The 26,892-nt window shown below is 42.7% G+C and overlaps 1 protein-coding gene and 1 pseudogene across 2 annotated transcripts; both read right to left on the reverse strand.

Annotated features, from left to right (window-relative positions):
- Window positions 1–4,844: 4,844 nt before the first annotated feature.
- LOC309967862 (glutathione S-transferase A2) lies at window positions 4,845–16,213 on the reverse strand. The gene is made up of 7 exons (XM_082848790.1): window positions 16,088–16,213; window positions 13,485–13,598; window positions 11,352–11,403; window positions 10,228–10,360; window positions 8,420–8,561; window positions 6,083–6,214; window positions 4,845–5,220 (listed from the first exon to the last, which is right to left on the reverse strand). The coding sequence occupies exons 2-7, from the start codon at window positions 13,569–13,571 to the stop codon at window positions 5,095–5,097; spliced, it is 672 nt and encodes a 223-aa protein (XP_082704916.1). The 5' UTR covers window positions 13,572–13,598; window positions 16,088–16,213; the 3' UTR covers window positions 4,845–5,094.
- On the reverse strand, window positions 15,912–25,745 carry LOC309967646 (glutathione S-transferase A2-like; annotated as a pseudogene). Its single transcript has 5 exons — window positions 25,659–25,745; window positions 23,303–23,354; window positions 22,355–22,487; window positions 20,066–20,163; window positions 15,912–15,997 (listed from the first exon to the last, which is right to left on the reverse strand). The product of its transcript is annotated as a glutathione S-transferase A2-like (transcript).
- Between the last annotated feature and the right edge of the window lie 1,147 nt (window positions 25,746–26,892).

Genomic DNA, 26,892 nt, shown 5'->3' on the forward strand with positions numbered 1-26,892 from the left:
CAGGAGTATTTGAACCATGACTGAACATTTATATAAGGGAATTACTGTTAATTTTTTAAGTATAATAATATTATAGAATGTTTTCCCCAAAGGATCTTTATCTTTTAGAGACTCATGTCAAAGTATTTGTGGATGAAATAATATGATACTGGGATTTACTTCAAATTAACCCAGCTGTGAGGGGGAGTGGGTAGAAATACAGAGGCAACGTGAGTGACATTCTGTTGCTAATTGCTGTGGCTGGGTGATGGGTACATAGGGCTTTTTATACACTTCTTTCTATTTTTGTGAATGTATGAAATTTCCCATCATAAAAAATATTTTTAATTGCTCAGCAAAAACGGATGTTATTCGTAATGTATTAAAGCTTTAAAGGCCCTGGTGTGACTTCTGAATCACGAGACTTGGAACTGTGTTCACTGCAGCTTTAGTGATGAATGGGTGTGATCAATGCTCCACCCAGATGAGCCTTCTGAATTCAGGTTTAATGATTTCAAGCCCTGCGGGCACTGTCTAAACACCTTTCAAATGTGCCTTTGAAGTCAAAAAATTAAAGGGCATAATCCATTGTTTAAAGTGTGTAAGAATAAAAGGAATTAAGTAGACCAGTAACTGCATGCCTTTATTTTTTTTTTATCCTCAGCCTACATTCTAGAACTTTGTCTCCAATTGTCTTGGCATCATGCCTCCATTCCGTGTTGTCCATGGAAATTGGGTTTTAGTAATGTGAATTCTTGGGTAATTTAAGAGAAAGACTACGGATATTCCTTTCTATGAAAGTCAGTCTAGTAACCTGGTACACAGTTCATTTTCCTGTGTCCATCTAAGGGATATTGAATATATATTTTCTGGTTTATGGAAAGTCTTTATGTCCCGCTTATGACATAAAGTGAGGTTTGCTTTGTTCCATAAAGATGCTGTCCTAGAACACGCTGCTCTGATTTGGAAAGGTCTGTGCTTCAGTCTCCTTGCAGAAGGATCACTGGTACCAGGAACTAAATTGTTTCTGACAGTGGAATATAAGGCTTTGTAAAAAATATATAAAATCCACCAATCAATCAGATAATATCTAGATAAGCAAACAAGTTAATTTATTTAAAATATATTGGAAAAAATTAGGCAAAATCAATTCTCTAAGAAATCCCAATGACATATTATGTATCAATCTAATGTTTTTTTATTTACTTTTTAAAACTTTTTATTTTATATTGGAGTATAGCCGATTAACAATGTTGTGATAGTTTCAGGTGCACCGCAAAGCGACTCAGCCCTACATATACATGTATCCATTCTCCCCCAAACTCCCCTCCCATCCAGGCTGCCACATAACATTGAGCAGAGTTCCCTGAGCTATACAGTAGGTTCTTGTTGGTTATCCATTTTAAATATAGCAGTGTGTAGATGTCAATCCCAAACTCCCTAACTATCCCTTATCTAATGTTTTTAAATTCTCAAAGAATTTTAAAATATGGAACTTCACAATTAAGTGCAATGCAGCCCATCAGCATTTAGTACATGCTTTCTTCACGGATATATGTGTGCGTGGAGCATCTGTGTGAATGCGCAAGTACATTCTTTTTTAAAAAATTAATTTATTATTTATTTTTGGGTCTTTGTTGCTGTGCACAGGCTTTCTCTGTTTGCGGCGAGTAAGGGCTACTCTTCATTGTGGTGCGCAGGCTTCTGATTACAGTGGCTTCTCTTGCTGTGGAGCACAGGCTCTAGGTGCGCGGGCTTCAGCATTTATGGCACGCGGGCTCAGTAGTTGTGGCTCGCGGGCTCCATAGTGCAGCCTCAGTAGTTGTGGCGCACGGGCTTAGTTGCTCCGCCACATGTGGGATCTTCCCGGACCAGGGCTCAAACCCGTTGTTCCCTGCATTGGCAGCAGGTTCTTTAACCACTGCGCCACCAGGGAAGTCCACAAATACATTCTTGTACTGGAAGCTTTGTTTCAAGAAAGCTTAGCATAAAAATATCCATTTGTTATTGTTTGCACTCTTTTCTACCTCAAAATCACAGAAGTTATTAGACCTGTCACAAGATCTTGTTATTTAAAATATTTATTTAAAAATGTAAAAAACAAACAAACAAAAAATGGGCTTCCCTGGTGGTGCAGTGGTTGGGGGTCCACCTGCCGATGCAGGGGTCATGGGTTCGTGCCCCGGTCTGGGAGGATCCCACATGCCGCGGAGCGGCTGGGCCCGTGAGCCATGGCCGCTGAGCCTGTGCGTCCGGAGCCTGTGCTCCGCAACAGGAGAGGCCACAGCAGTGAGAGGCCCGCATGCCGCAGAAAAAAACAAAAACAAAAACAATATTAGAGGCAGTTATTCCCACTATTACAGGGCTGCTTTAGGTTTTGAAATGATTTGGTGAGGTTAAGCAGATAGCTCCCTGAGTATATTTAAATGATTTTATTAAAATGTTTTGATCCACACTTACCTTCTCAGTGAGTTATACCAGCAAATAGTAAATAGTAGTTTTATTAGTTGGTCCCTGTCCTTTTTTTTTTTTTTTTTAAGAATTTTATTTTATGTTTTGGCCACACGGCTTGTGGGATCTTAGTTCCCCGACCAGGGACTGAACCCAGGCCCTCAGCAGTGAAAGTGCAGAGTCCTAACCACTGGACCGCCAGGGAATTCTCGACCCCTGTCCTTCTAATGTCATTTACAATTCATTTATTTTACAAGTTTTACAAATTATACCAGCATACTTATCCATGAAACCCCAGAAAGCTAATTCAGTTTAGTCTGGCAAATCCACACTCTGTGACTGGTTTTCAGTTTTCTCTCCATCCTTTTTTGGTGCAGAGGCAGATGAATTTTAATTTTACTTCTTTAGTTCAAGCAATGCTTTCAAATAGCTATAGTGTGAAACTATACCTCCCAAAATACTGTATCATCTGGGCAAAATCTTATGGAAGAAAGCCAGACATTGGATTCCCATTTCACCTAGAATAAAATCCAAATTCCTTAACAGGACTGAAGGAGTGTGTCATCTGCCGTCTGCTGCCCCTTCTCATGCCACATGGCACACCCGTTCTCCAGCGATGTCTCTTTTGGCTTGGTGCACCAAAGACACTGCTTTCCATGCTAAGGCTTTGAAAATTCTGGTTCCTCCGTCTGGACCCCTCTTTGCCCATCTTCTTGTATGTCTGGTTCTTTCTCACTTTTGTGTCTCACCCTATCTATCACCTCCCCAGAGTGACCTTCCTGTACCATCCATCTAAAGTAGAGCTCTCAGGGGATATATGTATATGTATAGCTGATTCACTTTGCTGTACAGCAGAAACTAACACAACATTGTAAAGCAACCATACTCCAATAAAAATTTAAAAAAAATAAAGTACAGCTCTCATTGGGAAAAGGGTACAAACTTTCAGTTATAGGATAAATAAGGTCTGAGGATCTAATGTATAACACGGTGACTCTAGTTGATAACACTATATTGTATTTAAAAAAAGTAAATATGTAAGGCGATGATGGATGTGTTAATTAATTTGATGGGGGCAATCCTTTCACGGTGTATATCAAACAGCACATGATACACTTTAAATATTGTACAATTCTATTTGTCAGTTATACTGCATTAAAGCAGGAAAAAATAGAGCAGAGCTCTCCCCTCGCCTCCCCCCACAGTTAGTCTCTGTTACAGACCCTATTTAATTTTCTTCATATCCCTACCATGCTGCTCTTGGGACTCATCCAGGTTGCCCTGCCACACGCTGCATTTCTGCCCAGCGTCAGACTCTGGAGCCTTTTCAGAGCCTTCTTCACAAGCCTGAGCTCCAGAGAGGGGGGGCTGTCACTGATAATACATTATTTATTTCATGAAAATTCTGACCTTTTGAAATGAAGCAGGATTGGATGGGATTAGTGTGACAGCATGTTGGTAAGAAAGGTGTGTGAATCACGAAACTAAGAAAAAGGGAGAGGGTTTCCCTGGTGGCGCAGTGGTTAAGAATCTGCCTGCCAATGCAGGGGACACAGGTTCGAGCCCTGGTCCGGGAAGATCCCACATGCCGTGGAGCAACTAAGCCTGTGCGCCACAACTACTGGGCCTGTGCTCTGGAGCCCACGGGCCACAACTACTGAGCCCGTGAGCCACAACTACTGAAGCCTGTGCGCCTAGAGCCCGAGCTCTGCAGCAGGAGAAGCCACTGCAATAAGAGGCCCGTGGACCGCAACAAGGAGTGGCTCCCGCTCTCAGCAACTAGAGGAGGTCCACGTGCATCAGCAAAGACCCAGTGCAGCCAAAAATTAAATAAATGAATAAATAAATAAATTTTTAAAAAAAGAAGCTAGGAAGAGGCAAGGAAGGATCGTCTCTAAAGCCTTCAGAGAGAGTATGACCCTGTCACACCTTGATTTCACACGAAGAGCCTACAGAACTGTGAGGGAATACATTTCCATTGTGTTAACCACTATACTTGTTGTCATTTGTTACAGCATCTGTAGGAGCATGATACACAAGGTCAGCATGATTCTGGATTAGAATTACCCATTTTGTTGTTTTTCTCACTAGTGTAACCTCCTTGAGGACAGGGACTATATCTGGCTTATTTATCCTTAGTTACTGAGGTCCTGGAGCACAGAATGTTCCATATTAGATATAAAATAAATATTAGTTCCATAACTGAATAGGAAAAAAGTTTGATTACCTGAAGGAAAAAGGTCCTCTGAAAAAAAAAGAGAAGAAAAGTTTTTAGGTTGTGGGTCAGAAAGGCAGCAAAATTCAAAAAAGACTATCTTTGTGTCACCAAGAATACCAGATGACAATTTCTACTTAACTCTTTTTGACTATGATAGTTGGTGTATGACAATTTTTTGAACAGATCAGAGTCCATGACACTTTCTCTCCCTTTATTTATGTTTAAGTCCCAGGCACATTCTAGGAGGAGATCATGATTTCGTATGTGATCAAAACAAAATGGATTGCTCTGCAACTAAATCTGCATTCTAATTAAATTAGCCCTTATACTTTGGAATATTTATTAGCTTCACAGTAGCCAGGATCTACATATAGGTAAAGCACTTCACTGTTGGAAAACTTCAATCTCCTGAAGTTTTCCCTGTGTTCTGGGCAGCCACGCCCGCTTTATTGCATCCTGAAAATCTTCTTTGCTTCTTCCAAATTTTTCTCATCCATGGGAGGCTTCCTCTGGCTGCCAGGCTGCAAAAACTTCTTCATGGCAGGGAGATTGCTGACTCTGGTTTTCAGGGCCTGCAACGCACAAGAGCACAGCTCAGAGTGCAGCCAAAGACCAGCCCCGTCGTGAGCACAAACCAGGGACTCTGAGACCCTCCCAGAAAAGGGCCAGCCGAGGCCCCTCCATCAGCACCAGGATGAGGCTGGACACACACACCTAGTGAGGCAGGAAGATAAAAGCATAATAACGTTTTCCCCAGAGATGTCTTAGTTTAAGACTTCACTCAGCTCAAGTCTTCCTCATGTTCTTCCTACACGTAAATTCTGCAGATTCACCCTGTCGTGCAATACGAGGAAGAGTAACGTGTCTCACACGACATCACAGATAAAGGCTCCAAGATATCAAGACAGGAAGGTATAGGGGAATTGGGCTGGAACTGAAGACAGAAAACATGAAAGGTAGACAATGAGGCCAGTCAGAACCAATCTGCCCTCGGAGAGAGGGAGAGATGGGGAGAGAGAAATGAACTTGGAAGAGAAGGAACAGGAGCTGAGGGGAAGAAATGAGATGGTGGCAGACCTGCGCAGACAGACTCACGTGAAGAAAGAGGAGGACACACCTGGGAGGGAGGGAAGCAAAGAGGAAATGAAGAAAGAGACTGAAATGGAACCGGGGCAGAGAGAGGCGCCAAGTCCTGGGTCTCTCTCCTGGGAAAAGGCAAGTCATTCTCCTTGGGGCAGCGACCATCTCCAATGTCTTTGGCGTGACCAGATTCTTTCCATGCCCCAGACCAAGGCCTTGGAGTGAACTGTGGAGACCTGGGGGCAGTGAGGCCTGGACAGCGTCAGGGACCCTAGCATCACAGTCCCAGGGTCCAGAGAGCAGATGCCGAGGTGGGAGATGTGGGCTCCCCCCAAAGGCTGTGAGAGAGCTCACCTTCAGCAGAGGGAAGTTGGCCAAAAGGCTGGGGTCCAGCTCTTCCACGTAGTAGAGAAGTTCAACCAGGTGGATGTCAGCCCTGCTCAGCTTGTTGCCCACAAGATAGTCTTGGCCATGACCCTTCAACACCTGGCGAATGGAGGGGTCAGATCAGGAACACAGGCCCGGGTAGGCTGGGCCCAATGCTCTTCCTCTGTCTCCCCTGCCCCACTTCCCCCTCTGTGCCTCACTGGGTGGGTGTGGACCTTCAGACCTTCTGCTGCCCCTGGATCAGTGAGATGGGCCAGGTGGTTCCCTGCTGTTCCCTCCTCAACCTCAGTGGAAGCCAGGCCACCGTTTCCTTTTCCTGTTCCCACCTCGCTGTGGCTGCCTTACTTGCTTCCACTATATACACCGTGTTTCTGTTGACCTCACACCCTAAAGCGTGCAGCTCTGAACTTCATGATGCGGCCTTTCATCCATCTCTCTCTCCCCTCCCCCACCTTGGGCAGTGATTCCACCTTCATGACAGCTTTCTACCACCCTAAGCAAATTATTGCAGAGTCTGTATTTCTTCTCTCCTCTTGTCTGCTCTCCTCATTTCCTGGTCTCTCCCTCTGGAACCTGAAATAAACCTGGGTCAACCTGAATTCCCATCTCCCTGACAAAATTGACTCTGACTCCTATTCCACCTGTGTCTGTCAATAACACTGTGGAATATATTATAATTTGCATGCTGAACTGTCTAGGGGTGACTGCACTTAATGTTTGCAACTTACTTTGAAACACCCCCCAAAATAATATGTTTGATCAGAGGAGAAAAGGATAGGGAGATACATGATGAAGCAAACATAATAACAAAATACTAATTTTTGATTCTAGGTGGTGGGTATGTATGAGTTGATTGTACATCTCTTTCAACTTTTCTATGGTTGAATTTTTCATAATAACATATTGGAAAAAATATATGATGCTTACTTAAAATATTGCAACAATATGAAAATCATAGAGGCAAAAACACACATATCACCACCAAGTAAAGATAATAACATTTTGGCAAATATCCTACCAGACTATGTATGAACATAGAAGTATAGCTAAAAATTAAAGAACATAGTAAGACATCAAATGCTATTTTGTAATATACATTTTTCATTAATGTTATCATGGGGGTCTTTGATTTCAAAATACAGATGTACTTAAACTGCAATGACTATAGGGGTTTCCGCCATGTGAATGTGCCTAAACTTTGAGCACCATAAAGCCAGGAGAATGTAGTTTCTGATTACTATTATTCACTCCTTGACTAGGACCTGACACATAAGCAATGAATTAATACTTGTGAAATGAAAGAATGATTTAAACTTTATAAAGATGGGGGTGTTGGTTAAGCTTTTTATTTTTATGTTAGCCTTCTGCATCTCTTACGATCATTTTTTTTTCAGTTCATGATTCTTGTTTAGCATGATTCCAGGTAGTTTGGATCTTGAGGTGTTCTCCTCTTACCTTCAAAGAGAAACATTAACTAAGATATATACTACATATAATGATGGAACATTATTTGCTTGGTTTTGTATGATTTTCTTCAAAAGTCTGAGAGCCATGTCCCCAAACTTTGTAGATTATTTTTCCCTGAACAACTTTTCTTCTGATTCTTCCTCTCCACCACTCTGCCCCCATCTCTGTTTAGATACATCTCATCCATCCCCCAAACAGTACCACATTCTCCTGGTGGGTAGGGTCTCGTATCTCCCTACACATGGTACCAGAATATTTTCTGATGCATTGCTGTCATTGTGTTCCTCTTGGATCAAAGCCCCTGCACTGTGTTCTGCAGGATCCATGTACTCCAGGCTCTAGTGTGGCTCTCAGAGTTTCCATAGCCCAAGCTCTAAGTATAAGAATTCCAGATTGGGTCTGAGTAAATCAAAATTTTGCTGACGGGCTTCCCTGGTGGTGCAGTGGTTGAGAGTCTGCCTGCCGATGCAGGGGACATGGGTTCGTGCCCTGGTCCGGGAAGATCCCACATGCCGCAGAGTGGCTGGGCCCGTGAGCCATGGCCGCTGAGCCTGCGCTTCCGGAGCCTGTGCTCCGCAACGGGAGAGGCCACAACAGTGAGAGGCCCGCGTACCGCCAAAAAAAAAAAAAAAAAAATTGCTGAAAAGTTATAACTTGGGTAAAACGTGGGTACAATTCTTCCTCATAGTCAATTTTTATAAAATGCCCTAGAGTCAGGGTGCTACATTAGTATTCAGAAAGGCTCACAGAGGTGAAGGTCAATGCCCCTGCAATGCCAAGCACTATTTTTCTTTGTTCTTTGATCTCAGTGCCAAAAACGCTGAACAGTCCACTCACTTTTTCAAATGCAGGAAGATAACGGTTTGTTATACTCTCTTTGATCTGGGTCATCTTGGCATCTTTCTGCTCAGGTGGGCACAGTGGCAAATGCATGATCATTTCACCCAGATCTGCCACACCCTCTGCGTACATATCGATCCTGAAAGACAAAATGACCAAAGTGTCAAATGTCTCCTGTGTGAGATTTTACAGTTTAGAATGGGTAAGGATGGGGCGTCAGGAGGTGGCAGAGTAAATCACCCCCACTGGGTGCATTTTTCTATGTCAGTCATTTAGTTATGATTTTTCTTAAATTTAACATTTCATTCTAGAGCAAGCCATCGAGGAAGATATATGTCTAATATTTTTGTTATATACATGACCAAATGTAGGGACAGAGCATATCAGTGACCTGTCCAGAGTCACAGGCATGAGAGAAACGGGTGGAATCACTGCAGGTAACCACTGAGACCATGCCTAGGGTTTGCCGTCTCTGCTGTGGTGTGTTCTGTGCACAGTTAGTGTGATGAATTAGTAACACCTCAGTCATGTCCAGAGAGAGTCCTGGCACCACGGACCTAGCCATGTCCCTCTCCCTGTCCCATCCTGTTACACTACCAGGACCCTTTAGATGCCCAACCAGCACTTCCTCCAGTTATTTCCCATAGAATATGGTTCCACAACCCTCTTCACATATTGTTACCCAACTCTGGCCTTGTTTGCATTTCTCAAGACTCCACCCAAAATATCCCCCGAAATCGTGCGTTTCTTCATTTCGTTCCTACAGTACATATTCCAGGTAACTTTGCTGTTTTTCTTCCAAACATGGTTTCCTACAATAGTCTTTTTAAATGAAAGCTTTATTGAAATATAATTCCCATACCAGAATGTCAGCCTTTTCAAGTGTAAAATTGTGTGATTTTTCTTTGTAAAGTCACAGCATCCTGTACCACCATCATACTCTAATTCCAAAATATTTTCATCACTTGCAAAAGAGACGCTGAGTGCTTTTTCAGGCATTCAGTGTTCTTCCCTCCCTCCAGCTTCTGGCAAACACTAAACTGCTTTTGGTTTTACGGAGAGCAATGTTCTGCACATGCCAAACAAATGGAATCATACAGTATGCATCATTTGTGTCTGGTTTCTTTCTGTAAGAGAATGTTTTCAAGGTTCATCCATGTTGTAACACGGATCAGGACTCCATTCCTTTTCATGGCCAAATAGCATTCCACCGTACAGATGTGCCTGCCTTTGTTCATCCATTCATGGACATTTTGTTGTTTCCACTTTTTGAATATTACGAACAATAGTGCTATGAACTTTTGTGTACAAGTTTTAGTGTGGTTGTATTTTTAATATTTTTAATTCTCTTGAGTATATTCCTAGTAGTGGATTGCTGAGTTGTATGGTAACTCTATGTTTAACTTTTTGAGTAACTGCCACATTCCATGATTCAATCATGGGGTCCCATCACAACACAGAGGAGACCCCCCCAAATATGGCTGTATTGGATAAATCTGCCTGCTACAAACTGATATTAAAATGTTCCAGATAACCCTGGCATCGTGGGCTCCGTCTCTGCAAACCCTTGTCAAGTGGCCAGTCCATATAAAGGGCTGATAAATTAGGTTCCTGGTTATCATTCTTATAATTTCTGAAACTGGAGAATCACCTTGTCTAGATACTTACCTTCTGAGGTTTTATCCTCTAGACACTCAGACAGTTTGTCCCTTGTCTCGATCCCTGTGAACACATCCTGCTCACTTAGGGAAGGACCTAGATTGTTCTTATTAATCATTAATGAAAGAACAGAAAAAATACCGTACAGGGCTCTCTCTTTCATGTCTTTCCCATAGAGGTTGTATTTGGTGGCAATGTAGTTGAGAATGGCTCTGGTCTGCACCAGCTTCATCCCATCAATTTCAACCATGGGCACTTGCTGGAACATCAAACTCCCTTCTTTTGAAAGAAGAAAAGAAATAGAGTGAAATGTTGGATGAATCATACTGTTAAGGTAAACTGAAACATTTTATGTATCAAAATTTTTGTTGAAATGACTGAAGACATAAAAGGAAACAAAAATCTTACCTGGTAAAATTTCAATGGAAATACCTTTTAGCTTCCTGTAATCCTTTTGCTTATCAATTTGCCTTTTTCTTTTCAATCTATTATTTCAGTTAACTTTTTATTTCCCATTCAGAGCATGGTATGTCCCTTTATTTTATGTGTTTGATTTGTCTTCATGGATTTTTAAGAAGAATGTAGGAGAAGTTCCACCAGCCAGTTGCCAAGTCAAAAGGGAAATTCTCAAAGTAAGTCTCATGGGGTTCATGGCATTAAGGCCAGTTCTAAGAGAGACTCCTACATAGAGTGTTTTGTACGCCCTTCAAATCCCACCACTGGATGGTGTGCAGGACAGGCCTGTTTTCCCAACTCCACTGATGCTGGTCCTTGCTCTTTATCTCCCTCCTCACACGTTCACCTGGACTTCGAACTAATTCAACACCACCTGGTTATTTGAGTCCGCAATATTGCTATGATATTACCATGTCAAACCTGTCAGAGAAAAGAATTCAAGGCAACTGCTGGGCCTGTTTCGCCCCTCTTCTTTCTAACGCATTTGTTTTCCTTGGGTGGGAGGGCTTTGTGGCATCCTGAACTGATACAGTCACTCGCGGTGCAGAAAGGCAGGGAGTGCACAGAGAGGGCATTCACGGGGCACCGCCCGGGCCGGCTCCTTTAGCAAATACTCAGAGTTCCAGCCCTTCCTAGTCCTGCGTGAGCTACAAGACCTGCTCAAGAAGCCCCACCCCTTACCTTTAACCATGCTTCTCCCTCTCCACTGACCCCACTCCCACCATGCACACACATGGCATTGCTGGGGTTCAAACCTCAACTTATGACTTGTACTCGATCCTCCCATCAGAGGAATTTAGTTTCTTGGTCTTACCGTTTCTTAACTTATCCAAGTCTCCTGGAGATTTTATAAATATCTCTTCAAACTGGAAAGCAGAAACAGTCAATGAGTTTTTGTTATTTCATTCCATAACATTATTGAGCTTGAATGACCAATGTCGGGTGCATACTATGGAGAAGCTAAGATTTCCGAGTTTGGCAGGGTACACAGAGGACGATGATCATGGCCATTTGGAAATCTGGATTAGAGCCACCAAGATAAAAGCATGGGTTGCAGCACGTAATTGCTTATTTTGCAGCTTCAATTCACCTCCACACCATCTCCACCTCTGCCAATCATTAGGTTGTGATTTGGAAGGGGGAAATCACTGGAGGGAAGGGACTGAGAAGTCCCTCTAGTTATGGAGTTTTAATATCTCTGGAAAGCCCTTCTCTCCTTGTGAAATCAGGACAAGGTATTGAGTGTCCCCCAGCACGCAGTACCCATAGGGCCACTGACCCCCAAGATGCTGCCACCAGGGGCCTCTGCTGTATATTACCTCCCTCCATTCAACTTTATATTTTGAAAAGGGGTCTTGATGGTGAAAAGTTTGGGAACTGGGAGTTTCTAACTTGCTAAACAGTTTATTGTGGCTCTACATGATCCCATAGGGTCAGACTATACAGAGAGTGAGGTGTGTGGGCAACAATTTATAAAGCACCCAGTTCTAGATAACATAGGGGGTGGTGGGTGGTCAGTGTGGGAGGGTGGCCGAGGTAGGATGGGATGTGCTGGTGGGCTGTTGCTTGTGAGACCGACGGAGATGGGGTTGTGAGGATCTGCCTTTGGACCCAGAGAACCCAGAAGTCCCGACCAAGAGCCTCTGGTAAGCCTTGTCCCACACCCTCCTCAGTCAGGCTGGGCTGGACAAGAGGAGGCCTGGGATGCTCTCAGCATCTCCCCCTACTTCACCTTCTGGTGGTGAACTCATTCTGCCCAGGGGCTCTGAACACAGGGGCTTAGGTAAACATGCTGTTAGGAGGCTAAGAGAGCACACTAGAGGTTCCCTTTGCAGGACAACACCTCACCTGAAACCCTCCTTTACTGCTTGCTCTCCCCTGAGGGACCAAGTCTCCAGAGTCTGTCCATGACTCCCTCCCCAGGAAACCCGCACAGAGTTGCTGTGTCCCTCTGACCTGGGCTGAGAAGTGCTTTTCTCAGAGACACCTCTAGAGGGAAGCACTCAACAGAGTCCCACACTTGCTCCTGAGAATATGTCATTTTAACACTTTAAAGTGCTTGTGTGTCCTCCTAGATGCTCCCACCCCTCCTTTAATCACCCACTTACTTGTCTGCATCCTCACTAGAGTGTAAGCTGCCTGAGGGCAGGGACTGTGTCTGTCTAGTTCACCCCCGTATCTCCAGGACCTGGCAGGGAACCTAGCCTTCAAGGTGCCCAACAAATTCATTGCTGAGTGAATACATTAAATCTAACAGAGAGTTTGTTACAATCCGCCCCTCTCTGTATTTCTGGTTTATGTTTTAACTTTAATTACATGTATTTTCTAATATGTATATTTTTGTCTTTTTGTTATGGACATTTGTAGCATACAGAAAAATGAAGAGCAAATTATCATAATCCTCCTTGTACCCATCAACCAGCTTCAATAATTATCAGCTCAACCCAGCTGTGAGTTATCTATATGCCTACCCCCCCTCCCCTTCGTAATAATTTGAAAGAGATCCCAGATATCTTCTATTTCAACTTTAAATAGTTCAGTGTATATTTCTAAAACATTAAAACTATTAAAAATAACCACAATACATTATAGCACCTAACACATTTACAAAGTTTACTAAATATCAACTGATATTTAATGTTTATGTTTTTGACAGCTGTATAAATGTCATAAATAATATTTTATAATTTTAAAAATCAAAATCCAAATTAGGCCCACACGATGTGATTAGTTTCTTAAATTTACTCTGTTTATTCTCTCTAATAAGAAGACATTTTAATAACATATTAGGACAAATCTGTTTATCTCTTAAATAACTGACAGATTTGTTTTAATGCAGAACTCTTAACAGGTCATTTAGTATGAAAAGTCCCCTAGCTTATGTAAGAAAAGTACTTTGATACAGTTAATTTAGATTCAACTTCAGATGAACAAACTCAGGACCTACCTCTACTCCAGCTGCAGCCAGGAGCCACCGGATGGCCTCCATTCTGCCCCGTCCATTGAAGTAGTGAAGCTTGGGTTTCCCCGCCATGATGGCAGTCTCCTGGTTTCTCTAAACCTTAATGGATGAATGAATGAATGAGTAAATGAATGAACAAAGAATAAAACCACAGAAGCAAGATGTACTTTATGATATATGACTGAACATCACCAACAATGCTGAAGAAGTATTGGCCTCCTTTGTCGCAGAGTCGGAAGAGTCCCTGGAATGTCTGCCTTGGCCCAAATTCCCACCCCCGATAGCCAACTGTGGGAAATTGCAACAAACCATTGTCCAGTCTCCATTGGGTAAAATCTGATTGTCTTGGCAGGCTAAGAGGTGAGTCTGTGGTGAGGATGCATGGCTGGGGGTTTGGGAGCAGAACAACTAGAGAACTAGTATTTATTAAAAACCTCCTAATGGGCTTCCCTGGTGGCGCAGTGGTTGAGAGTCCGCCTGCTGATGCAGGGGACATGGGTTCGTGCCCCGGTCCGGGAAGATCCCACATGCCGCGGAGCAGCTGGGCCCGTGAGCCATGGCCGCTGAGCCTGCGTGTCCGGAGCCTGTGCTCCGCAACAGGAGAGGCCACAACAGTGGGAGGCCCGTGTACCGCAAAAAAAAAAAAAAATATATATATATATATATATAGTTATATAGTTATATAGTTATATAGTTATATAGTTACATCTATTAGTGAGGATGGTTGATAAAACTAGATAAGGTATAAAAAATTCATAATAAGGACCAGGAAATCCAATTTCCCTCCTGCTCTCATTTCCTGAGAGACAGGCGAGTCTCTGAGCACACCGGATAGCCCACGCGTCTTCTTTCTTCTGTCTGTATCTGTCTGTCTATCTACATCTATCTATCTATCTACCTACCTACCTCTTGACCCATAGCTCCAATAGGAATGAGACTTTATACATATCCAGACTTTTTTCAGCCAAGTTATACAATGGCTCCCTTTTTATTTGGCTTGTGTGAAAGATGAGTGATGTTCACTGATTAGTTAACCTGGAATGCAGGACGTTTCTGGCGAAGATTCAGTGCAGTCTGGCACAGCACTGAACACAGCCTTTCGAAACCCCAGGACCGCAGCTAACCCCTGGTTCTGCCCCTGAACCATGCACCCCACCTGCCTTTCCCCTCAGGCCTGGCCCCAGCCCCCCTCACTCCCTGATCTGGACAACTCCGGAATCTGCTGGTCCCCCAGCCCCTTTGCATGCGTTCCAGCCATGGCAGTGGGTTCCACCCACTGCTTTTTAGAGCAGGAGCTCAGGGTCTCACTGTCAACACTTGATGGAAAAGATCCCTTGTCTCCTACCTCCTGTTTCTTCCCTGGAAATGCAGACATTTCTCTGATCCTTCTTGAACACCTTGTTTCTGGTTGACGTATAAACATATTTCCTTCTCTTAACAAGTTTCCTTCAAACTTCCTCAACTAAGACTCATTGGGCAGTTTCCTGTGCTAAGAAATGATGGCTGCTGGGGAACACGATAGGAGACTGATGTGGTGGCTGCCCTAAAGGGGTTTAAATCTAGTCAGAAAAACAGGTGTGTAGACAACTGACAGCGCATAAAGGGCCCATCAGTGACTTCACTTTATTGGTTCTACCAAAGAACCATGATTCTCTTAGCCAAGCAGGGCAGAGCAAGGGGAACGGCTGTAGGCTGAGAAAGCAGAGGTTGCTGCCCACCTGCCCAGGTGGCCTCAGCTCCACTGCATCTCAGCCTCCAAGTTAATGACTCTACTCCACGCGTCATGGGATCCAAATGCTGCTGTCTGTAGCATCTTGCAAAGTGCTTCTCGTCATTGCTGTATCCATATCTTCTCTTTTCAGTCTCAGATACTATAATTCTCCCGTGAATTCATCCTGCTCTGGACAGCTCTAGGACTTCCACGGGATCTCACTGAACCTCTCCTGTCTAAGGCCTTTGTTTTTTCCCCCCAACATTAATACTTATAACAGTGCATTGTTCACGCCTATATTCCAATTTGAATGACTTGTACCTTCTAGCCAGGTGGATTTCTATATTTTTTAAAAGCTAATTCTCTGCTCCCGTATTATCTAGTTTTCCTATCAAGACTTCCTTTGGAGGTTTGCCATGAGTTGCTTAAATCCCAGAGAGAGAAGGGGAATTGCCACAGCCCACTCTAATTTTCTGTTGACATTCAGACTTATTCCCATTTTAATGAATCTTAATTTTGATTTTTCACAGCCCACACAGTATTACAGCATCACAATTTGCACTTGTTGTGAACTGACTACTTCTACAGAGAAAGTTACCCCAGCATAAACACCTACACTCTCTCACACGCTGGTCATATTCTCCGATTGTCTAAAATGCTATCATTCTTTTTTCTCCTCATATCATTAATTTTTCTCAGATCTAAATTCTCATGCCTAGGTTTCTAAATTCTTCATTTTTACATTTCTGTAACGATGTATCCAACAGCAATGGACTAAAATTGTCCCCTAAGCACAGCAAGAAGGCACAATGTGAGTATAAAACAGTTTTTCTTGTGCTATGAGCACACTATACAGATGTATAAAATCAGTACGTACCTTATGAAAGTCTGTCTCCCACTTGGCCCAGCACCTCAAAGCCAAGTCCACATGTGTTTATAAGCTGTTGTTACAGTTGACTGAACTCCTCTCTGAAGCAGGGAGAGTCGGGTTAGGAAAAGCCCCTCCCACAGCATTCAGGGCCACTGGTTCCATGCTAGATTTAAAAAAAGAAAAATGATGAGTCATTCCCTTATCATGATACAACTGGTTAATATCTTTTCAAGGTCGGCAATTAAATACAAAATTTCAGATTGATTGGACCCTTTCTGCCAGTGAGTGAAATATTGAAGTATGGCTTTTTTTTCCCTCAGTTTTTTTTTAAACTTTTTTTTCTTTTTTAATTGAAGTTAATTTACAATGTTGTATTGGTTTCAGGTGTACAGCAAAGTGATTCAGTTATACATATTTACATATATATACATATATATACTCTTTCTCAGATTCTTTTCCCTTATAAGTCACTACAAAATATTGAGAAGAGTTCCCTGTGTTATACAGTACATCCTTGTTGGTTATCTATTTTATATATAGTAGTGTGTATATGTTACTCCCAAACTCCTAATTTATCCCTCCCCAACATTTCCCCTTTGGTAACCATAAGTTTTTTTTTTTTTTCTAGGTCTGTGGGTCTATTTCTGTTTTGTAAATAAGTTCATTTGTATCCTTTTTTTTTTCTTTTTAGATTCCACATATAAGCAATATATTATCATATGACATTTGTCTTTCTCTGTCTGACTTACTTCACTTAATATGATAATCTCTGGGTCTATCCATGTTGCTGCAAATGGCATTATTTCATTTTTTTTTACATAATAAATTTTATTTTATTTATTTATTTTTTTATTGGGGTATAGATGTTTTACAATGCTGTGTTACTTTCTACTGTGCAGCGAAGTGGAGTTCCCTGTGCCCTGCAGCAGGTTCTCATTAGTTACCTATTTTATATATATTAGTGTATATATGTCAATCCCAATCTCCCAATTCATCCCACCCTCCCTTTCCCCCCTTTGGTGTCCACAAGTTTGTTCTCTACATCTGTGTCTCTCTATTTCTGCCCTGCAAACAGGTTCATCTGTACCATTTTTCTAGATTCCACATATATGCGTTAATATACGATATTTGTTTTTCTCTTTCTGACCTACTTCACTCTGTATGACAGTCTATAGGTCCATCCATGTCTCTACAAATGGCCCCATCTTGTTCATTTTTATGGCTGAGTAATATTCTGTTGTGTATATGTGCCACATCTTCTTTATCCATTCATCTGTTGATGGACATTTAGGTTGCTACCATGTCTTCGCTTTTTAAAATAGTGTTGCCATAAACGTGACATGTTTTGTTTTGTTTTTTTTGCTGTGTTGGGTCTTCGTCGCTGCAGGCGGGCTTTCTCTAGTTGTGGCGAGTGGGGGCTACTTGGGCTTTTCATTGAGGAGGCTTCTCAATAAAGAAGCCTTCTGCTCCCCCTGAATCAGTAAGACAGGCCAAGTGGGTTCCTGGTGTTCCCTCCTCATCCTCCGTGGAAGCCCGGCCACCATTTCCTTGTCCTGGGCCCAACTCATTCTGGCTGACTTACTTGCTTCTTCCCCTGGGCCAAGGGCTTAGCACCATCTGCACAGTGTTTCTGTTGCCCCACACCCTAAAGTGTGCAGCCCTGGGCTTCATGACATGGCCCTTCATATCTCTCTCATCTTTCTCCCTTGGGCGGTGACTCCAACTTCTTGACAGTCTTCTTCAACCCTGAGAAAACCATTTCAGAGTCTACATTTCTCCTCTTTTCTGCTTCCTGGTTTCCTGGTCTCTCTCTCTGGGACCTGAAATAAACCTGGATCAACTTGAACTCCCGTCTCCCTGACTCCTAACTTGCACTCCATGCTTGCGCTCCTAACTTGCAGCATGGTACGATCCACATGCTGTAATGTCTGGGAATGAACTTCCCTGATGACTTAAAGTCACTTTGAAATCTATCCAAAATAATACGTTTGATTGACAGAACAAGAATGGAGAGATAATGACATAGGATAATGGAAAACAGAGCTTTTTGGTATCCACGTGGTGGGTTCATATGAGTTCATTTTATACATCTTTAAACTTTTCTGCATGTATGAAACTTTTTATAATAATATGTTAGGGAAATATGTGATATTTATTAAAATATTCCACCAATCTGGAAATCATAAAGTACAAAGAGAAAAAGACACACACAGCACCACCAACTAAAGATAATAACGTTTTAGCAAATACACTTTCAGCTTATGTATACATATAGAAGTATGGACAAATGGATAATTATTTGGAAAAGAATATAATAACATCAAAACGTATTCTGTGGGCTTCCCTGGTGGCGCAGTGGTTGGGAGTCCGCCTGCCGATGCAGGGGACGCGGGTTCGTGCCCCGGTCCGGGGGGATCCCACATGCCGCGGAGCGGCTGCGCCCGTGAGCCATGGCCGCTGAGCCTGTGCTCCGCAGCGGGAGAGGCCACAACAGTGAGAGGCCCATATACCGCAAAAAAAAAAAAAAAAAAAAAACGTATTCTGTAATAGGGAATTCCCTGGTAGTTCAGTGGTTAGGACTCCATGCTTCCACTGCAGGGAGCACGGGTTCGCTCCCTGGTTGGGGAACTAAGATCCTGCAAGCCGCGCAGTACAGCCAAACAAACAAACAAACAAACAATAAACGTATTTTGTAATATACAATTTTTACTTATGTTGTCATGGGGCCCTTTGTTTTCAAAGTATAGCTGTCCTCAAACTGCAATCACTGAAGAGATTATCATCATGTGAAGGTTGCATAAACCCTCAGCACCACGAGGGCCAGGAGGGTGTGCTTTGTGATTACTGTTAAATGCTTCACTCCTTGAATATCATGGCTGGACATGCAAGCAATGAATTAGCATTTGCTGAATAAATGAAAGAATGACCCTATGCTTTATAAAGATGTGGGTGTTGATGTTAATCTTTTTATTTATATGGAAGTCTCCTGAATCTCTTTAAGTCATTTTTTTTTGGTTCGTGATTTTTGTTTCACATGATTTCAGGTAGTTTTGATCTTGAAATGTTCTCCTCTTACCTTCAAAGAGAAACATTAACTAAGATATATACTAGGTATAATGATGGAACATCATTTCCTTGGTTTTGTATGATTTTCTTCAAAATTCTGAGAGCCATGTCCTCAAAATTTGTAGATTATTTTTTCCTGAACAGCTTTTCCTCTGTCTCTTCCTCCCCACCCCACTGCCCCCATCTCTATTTAGAAACATCTCATTCATCCCTGAAACAGTACCACATTCTTCTGAAGGGCAGCTGGTCTCATGTCCCCCTACACATGCTACCAGAATATTTTCTGATGCATTGCTGTCATTGTGCTCCTCTTGGATCAAAGACCCTGCACTGTGTTCTGCAGGATCCATCTACTCCAGGCTGCAGTGTGGCTCTCAGCCCAAGCTCTAAGTACAACCACGAAATTCAATCAAGTAGAGAATTCCAGACTGGGTCTAAGTAAATCAAAATTTTGCTGAAAAATTAGAACTTGGGTAAAACTGGTACAATTCTTCCTCATAGTCGATTTTTTTAAAATACCTTGAGAATCAGGATGTTACATTAGTATTCAGAAATACTCACAGAGGTGAAGGTCAATGCCCCTGCAATGCCAGGCACTATTTTTCTTGGTCCTCTGATCTCAGTGCCAAAAACACTAAACAGTCCACTTACTTTTTCAAATGCAGGGAGGTAACGGTTTGTTGTTCTTTCTCGATCAGTCATCTTGACAACCTTTTTTTTTTTTTTTTTTTTTTTTTGCGGTTCACGGGCCTCTCACCGTTGCGGCCTCTCCTGTTGCGGAGCACAGGCTCCGGACGCGCAGGCTCAGCGGCCACGGCTCACGGGCCCAGCCGCTCCACGGCATGCGGGATCCTCCCAGACCGGGGCACGAACCCGCGTCCCCAGCATCGGCAGGCGGACTCCCAACCACTGCGCCACCAGGGAAGCCCTTGACAACCTTTTGATCAGGTGGGTTCACTGGCAAAAGCATGATCATCTCACCCAAATCTGTCACACCTTCTGAATACATATCAATCCTGAAAAACAAAATGACCAAAGTGTCAAATGTCTCCTGCCTTAGATTTTATAGTTTAAGAATGGATAAGAGTGGGACATCAGGAGGTGATAAAAGTAATTCTCCTCCACTGGGTGCATTTCTCTATGCCAGTCATTCAGTTATGAGTTTTACTAATTTTAACATTTCATTCTAGAACAAAGCCATTAAGGTAGACATATGTCTAATATTTTGGTTATACACAAATCAAATATAGGGACAAAGCACACCGGTGACCCATCCAGAGTCAGAGGCAAGAGAGAAATGGGTGAATCACTACAGGTAACCACTGAGACCACACATAGGGTTTGCCATGTCTGTTGTGGTGTGTTCTGTGCACAGTGTGTTGCGTTAGTACCACCTCAGTCGTGTCCAGAGAGAGTCCTGGCACCACGGTCCCAGTCACATCCCTCTCCCTGTCCCATCCTGTTACACCACCAGGACCATTTAGATGCCCAATATCAGTAGTTCCTCCAACTATTTCCCACAGAACATGACTCCACAACCGTCTCCACATACGGTTGCCTGGCTCTGGCCTTGTTTGCATTTCTCAAGACTCCACCCAAAATATATTGTCAGGGGACTTCCCTGGCGGTTCAGTGGTAAAGAATCCGCCTCACAATGCAGAGGGCGCGGTTTGATCCGTGGTCAGGGAACTAAGATCCCACATGTGGAGGGGCAACTAAGCCCTAGCGCCACAACTAGAGAGCCTGCATACCACAAACTACAGAGCGCACCACTCTGGAACCTGTGCGCCCCGACTAGAGAGAGAAAACCTGCACGTCACAACGTAAGATCCTGTGTGGCACAACTAAGACCTGATGCAGCCAAAAAATAAAATAAAATAAATAAATAAGTAAATCTTTAAAAAAACCCAAAATATATCGTGAAATAGTGCAATTCTTCACACAGTTTCAACAATATATATTCCGGGTGATTTTTTGTTTCTGTTCCAAACAGGGCTTCCTATAGGAGTTTTTTAAAGTAACACTTTATTGAAATATATTCACATGGTATCATTTTCATCCTTTAAATTGTACTATCATCCTGAAACCATCACCACACTCTAATTCCAGAACATTATTTTTATCATCTTATCCAAAAGGAAATCCAGTACCCTTGACAGTCACTCTCCAATTCCTCCACATTCCAGCCCCAGGTAACCACTCAACTACTTTCTATTTCTATGGATTTGAACATCTGGACATTTCATACATTTGGAATCATACAGTATGTGGCCTTTTGTGTCCAGTGTTTTTCATTTAGTACTTTTCAGAGTTCATTCATGTTGTCACATGTATTGGTACTTTACCCTTGTTCATGGCTAAAAATATTCCATTGTATGGATGTACCATCCTTTGTTCATCAATTTGTCAGTTGTTGGACATTTTGTTTGCTTCCACTTTTTGAATATTATGAACAACATTGCTGTGCACTTTTGTGTACAAGTTTTAGTGTGGATGTATTTTTGACTCTCCTGGGTATATACTTAGAAGTGGGATTGCTGAGTCATATGGTAACTATATGTTTAACTTTCTGAGTAACTGTTCACAGTTCATTACATGATTTTAGTATCAGTCATGTGGCCCCATCACAACAGAGAACAAATTTCCCTCAAATATGCTTGTATTGAATAAATCTGGCTGCTTCAGGCTTACAGTAAAATGTTGCAGATAATCCTGGCATCTAGAGGACCAGCCTTTGTTTACTCTGTCAAGTGGCCAGTCCATATAAAGGACTGATAAATTAGGTTCCTGGTCATCATTCTAAAATTTCTGAAACTTAAGAATCAATTCCTTTAGATCCTTCCCTTTCCAGTCTTTATCCTCTAGACACGCAAACACTTTGTCCCTTGTCTCTAGCTGTTGGTGGGTGTCCAGCCTGAGCTCCTGAGGTCATGGTTCCAGCATCCTCCTGGCTTTATAGTTCACCTGTGTTTGGAAACCTCTGTCACTGTACTGTATCCATGGACCACATCCTCTTTCATAAGCTCTTGATGCCACTCCAAGTTCCACTCTTCCCTCATCCTCATAGGTCTCTGCTGTACTCAGTTATACCCACTAAGGTCTATACTGCTGTCGGTCATGATCCGTGTGAGCACATCCTGATCACTCTGGGAAGGACCTAGATCGTTCCTATTAATCATTGATGAAAGAACAGAAAAAGTACCGTACAGGGCTCTCTCTTTCATGTCTTTCCCATAGAGGTCGTATTTGGTGGCAATGTAGCTGAGAATGGCTCTGGTCTGCACCAGCTTCATCCCATCAATTTCAACCATGGGCACTTGCTGGAACATCAAACTCCCTTCTTTTGAAAGAAGAAAAGAAATAGAGTGAAGTATTTGATGAATTACACCCTTCCAGGATGAAAAAATGTTGAAATAACCGCAGATATAAAATGAAACACCAAAATGATCTGGAACGCTTAAGCAGGATGACATTTGGTTTTAGCTTGCTATAGTCCTTCTTTTTCCTATCAATCTGCCTTTTACTTTTGAACTTATTATTTCATTTCTCTTTTTATTTCCCATTCAGATACATGTGTCAATTTGTCTTCACGGATATTTTAGAAAGAAGTTGGAAGAAGCTGCAGTAGGTTGCCATTTCAAATGGGAAGTTCTCAAGTAAGTCTCACATCATATAAGGCAGGTTTTGAGAGATTTCTATGTGGAGGACCCTTTCCCTGCTCACCAATTCTGCAATACTGCTAGGATGTTACCTTGTCAAACTTGCCAGAGAAAAGAATTCAAGGCAACTGCTGGGCCTGTTTCGCCCCTCTTCTTTCTAATGCATTTGTTTTCCTTGGGTGGGAGGGCTTTGTGGCATCCTGAACTGATACAGTCACTCGCGGTGCAGAAAGGCAGGGAGTGTACAGAGAGGGCATTCACGGGGCACCGCCCGGGCCGGCTCCTTTAGCAAATACTCAGAGTTCCAGCCCTTCCTAGTCCTGCGTGAGCTACAAGACCTGCTCAAGAAGCCCCACCCCTTACCTTTAACCATGCTTCTCCCTCTCCACTGACCCCACTCCCATCATGCACACACATGGCATTGCTGGGGTTCAAACCTCAACTTATGACTTGTACTCAATCCTCCCATCAGAGGAATTTAGTTTCTTGGTCTTACCGTTTCTTGACTTATCCAAGTCTTCTGAAGTTGCCATAAATATCTCTTCAAACTGGAAAGCAGAAATAGTGAATTTTTATGATTTCATTCCACAGCATTACTGAGCATGCATTCCACAGCATTTTTGTTATTTCATTCCACAGCATGGCCTCTGTCTGGTGCACACTATGGAGACTGTAGTATTTCTGAGTTTGGCAGGATTATCACACAGAAGACAGTGATCATGGCCACCTGGAAATCTGGATTAGAGCCACCAAGATAAAAGCATGGGTTGCAGCACGTAACTGCTTATTTTGCAAGTTCAATTCACCTCCACCCTGCCTCCACCTCTGTCAGTGATTAGGTAGTGATTTGGGAGGGGGATATCACTGGAGGGAAGGGACTGGGAAGTTCTTGTAGTTATGGAGTTTTAATATCTCTGGAAAGACTTTCTCTCCCTGTGAGATCAGGACAGGGCATTGGGTGTCCCCCAGCAAGGGGTACCCATGGGGCCACTGACCCCCAAGATGCTGCCACCAGGGGCCTCTGCTGTATATTACCTCCCTCCATTCAACTTTATATTTTGAAAAGGGGTCTTGATGGTGAAAAGTTTGGGAACTGGGAGTTTCTAACTTGCTAAACAGTTTATTGTGGCTCTACATGATCCCATAGGGTCAGACTATACAGACAGTGAGGTGTGTGGGCAACAATTTATAAAGCACCCAGTTCTAGATAACATAGGGGGTGGTGGGTGGTCAGTGTGGGAGGGTGGCCGAGGTAGGATGGGACTTGCTGGTGTGATGTTGCTTGTGAGACCGACGGAGATGGGGTTGTGAGGATCTGCCTCTGGGCCCAGAGAACCCAGAAGTCCTGACCAAGAGCCTCTGGTAAGCCTTGTCCCACACCCTCCTCTGTCAGGTTGGGCTGAAGAAAAGGAGGCCTGGGATCCTCTCAAAATCCCCCCCTACTTCAGCCTCCTGTGCTGAACTCATCCTGCCTGGGGGCTCTGAACACATCCTTGAACCCCAAAGCTGGACCACAACGAAAACTGTGGGTTGCTGATTTATAGAAATTAAACAACCTAAACTGGCACTGTTTGCATTTTTATGTACTTGTTTCTTCATGAACTTGATAACGGACAAGGCTAACACGTCCTGTGCATTCGTGAAGCAATCGACAAAGTGTAATCCCGAGGCTTAGGTAAACATGCTGCTGGGAGGCGAAGAGCACACTGGAGGTTCCCTTTGCAGGACAACACCTCACCTGAAACCCTCCTTTACTGCTTGCTCTCCCCTGAGGGACCAGATCTCTGGAGTCTGTCCATGCCTCCCTCCCCCAGGAAACCAGCCCGAAGTTGCTGTGTCCTTCTGACCTGAGTTAAGATGTGCTTTTCTCAGGGATACCTCTAGAGGGAAGCACTCAACAGAGTCCCACATGTGCTCCAGGGAATATGGCATTTTAACACTGTAAAAATGCTTGGGTGTCCCCTAGATGCTCCCACCCCTCTTTTAATCCCCCACTGACTTGTCTGCATGCTCACTAGAGTGTAAGCTGCCTGAGGGCAAGGACTGTGTCTGTCTCATTCATTTCTGTATCCCCAGAACTTAGTACAGAGCCTGGTACTAGAGGTGCCCTCCCCCCAAATCATTGCTGAGTGAATGTATTAAATCTTTAACAGATGGTTTGTTACAGCCGGCTCATTCCCATATTTGTGATTATATCAACTTTAACTACATTTATTTTCTAATATTATATACATTCATCCTTTTATTGTGGAAATTTCTAGCATGTACAAAAATAAAAGTACAGTGGTTCTCATATCCTTCCTACATCTTTAATAATTATCCACTCAAGCCAATCTTGTGTCATCTATATGCCCATCCACCCTCCCCTTCTTGTAAAAATGGAAGATCCTAGATAGCATATCATTTCATCCTTATATACTTGATGCATATTTCTAAAACGTAAGACCTATTTTGAACATAAACACAATAATAAACCTAAAATCACACCTACAATATTAACAATAGTTCTTTAATAACTAATGCTCAATCAACCATCAAGTTTCCACTTGTTGTATGTGTCACAAATAATATTTACAGTTTGTTGAAATGAAATCCAAATAAGGTTCACGCAGTTGGATTAGTTGATGTTTCTTTTGTTTCCTTTAAAATTGAAAAAAAAATTGTTTTCCTGCTCTTCCATGGGCAGGCTTATTTACGTATTCATTTGGTCAAATCAGTCCATTTCTTTTTTAATGTGCAGCTATTTTTATGTAATGAAAAATCATCCCCAGCTCCTCAAGTGTGGAAGTCTCCTAGCTTATACGAGAAAAGCACTTTGATAGTCAATTTAGATCCAAGTTAGGAGGACCTATCTCCACTCCAGCTGCAGCCAGGAGCCACCGGATGGCCACCATCCTGCCTCATGCGTTGACATAGTGAAGCTTGGGCTTTCCTGCCATGATAGCAGTCCCTCAGTTACCGTGAAGCTGGATGAATCAGACCACAGAAGCAAACTGCACTTTATAACGTATGTTCGAACAGAAGGGGTAGTGTCTGCCTTCTTCATGGAGGCATTGGAGGGGTCCCACATGGTTCTTCCCTGGACCAAATTCTCACCTATCAGTGGGCATCATTGTGAAATTGCACCAAACCAAGTCTCACATTGCATCTGTCCTCACTCTGAGGACATAAACAGAGAAGCTTTGTTCTTACACAGCTGTCACCTTAGGCCTGTGAGGGGCTTTGAAACCAGAAAACTTCACTTACAGAGAGGAGCAGGGAGCAGTGTCAGTCTTTGGCTGCCATTACGCACTTGTTCAAAAACATTAACTGGGGCTGAATCCTGCCTTGACTGTCCCCAAACCCTTCTAAACTCTCTCCACAGAAGAGGAAGCTCATTCCTTTTTTTCTATTGGAATTCTATATTTTTTCACTGCTGGGTGAATTTTATTTTACCATCTAGAGAAAGAGATGTTAGTACATTACCTTTATAGTATATGGAAAGGAACTAACATATGTTTAGTGTCTACCACAGAGTGGGCATTTCTCATTTTTATCCTCATTTCATCTTCATAAAAATTAGTTGAGGTAAATTCTGTTATTATTCTAAGTTTACAGTTGAGGATTTTGATGTCTCTAGAGGTTAAGCGACTATCCTAAAACAAGTGGGGAACCTATTCAAATGCACTTTCATTTGACACCTATGTCTTGGAACTTCTCCATACCAGTGTTTGCCAACTATGGGTTGTGGCCCATTGTGGACTGTGAAATCAACACAACGGGTTCTAATTACCATTTTTCAATTGCAATATAATAATAAATACCAAGGTGTATCATACATAGAAAGGCTAAGTACTTTTTGCTAAAACTTTCCTTTTAGTTACAGTTATGTTTTGTGTGAGTGAGTGTCTGTAACAGAGAAGACCAAGCCTGGCCCAGGCTAGAAATGCAAACCCATGGGTCAAAATATCTGTGTTAACAAAAATTGGGCAAGCTGGAAACTGTTAGGTGAGCCAACATAGGTTGTGAAAGAATTCACAGAAATATTAGCAAGGAGAGAAAAGAGAGTTTTTATTTACTTTCCAAGGGAGGAAAGGGGCCAGGCAC

Source organism: Leucopleurus acutus, assembly GCF_964270905.1.
Source record: "Leucopleurus acutus genome assembly, chromosome: 10".
Lineage (NCBI taxonomy): Eukaryota > Metazoa > Chordata > Mammalia > Artiodactyla > Delphinidae > Leucopleurus > Leucopleurus acutus.

Bases quoted from the DNA above. Each gene is read 5' to 3' on its own strand.
- LOC309967862 (XM_082848790.1), bottom strand. From the start codon at position 13,571: ATGGCGGGGAAACCCAAGCTTCACTACTTCAATGGACGGGGCAGAATG. The intron at 10,361-11,351 runs GTAAGACCAAGA...TTCTTTCAAAAG, and splicing joins CTTGGATAAGTTAAGAAACG to AAGGGAGTTTGATGTTCCAG. The intron at 8,562-10,227 runs GTACGGTATTTT...TTTGTCTTTCAG, and splicing joins GACATGAAAGAGAGAGCCCT to GATCGATATGTACGCAGAGG.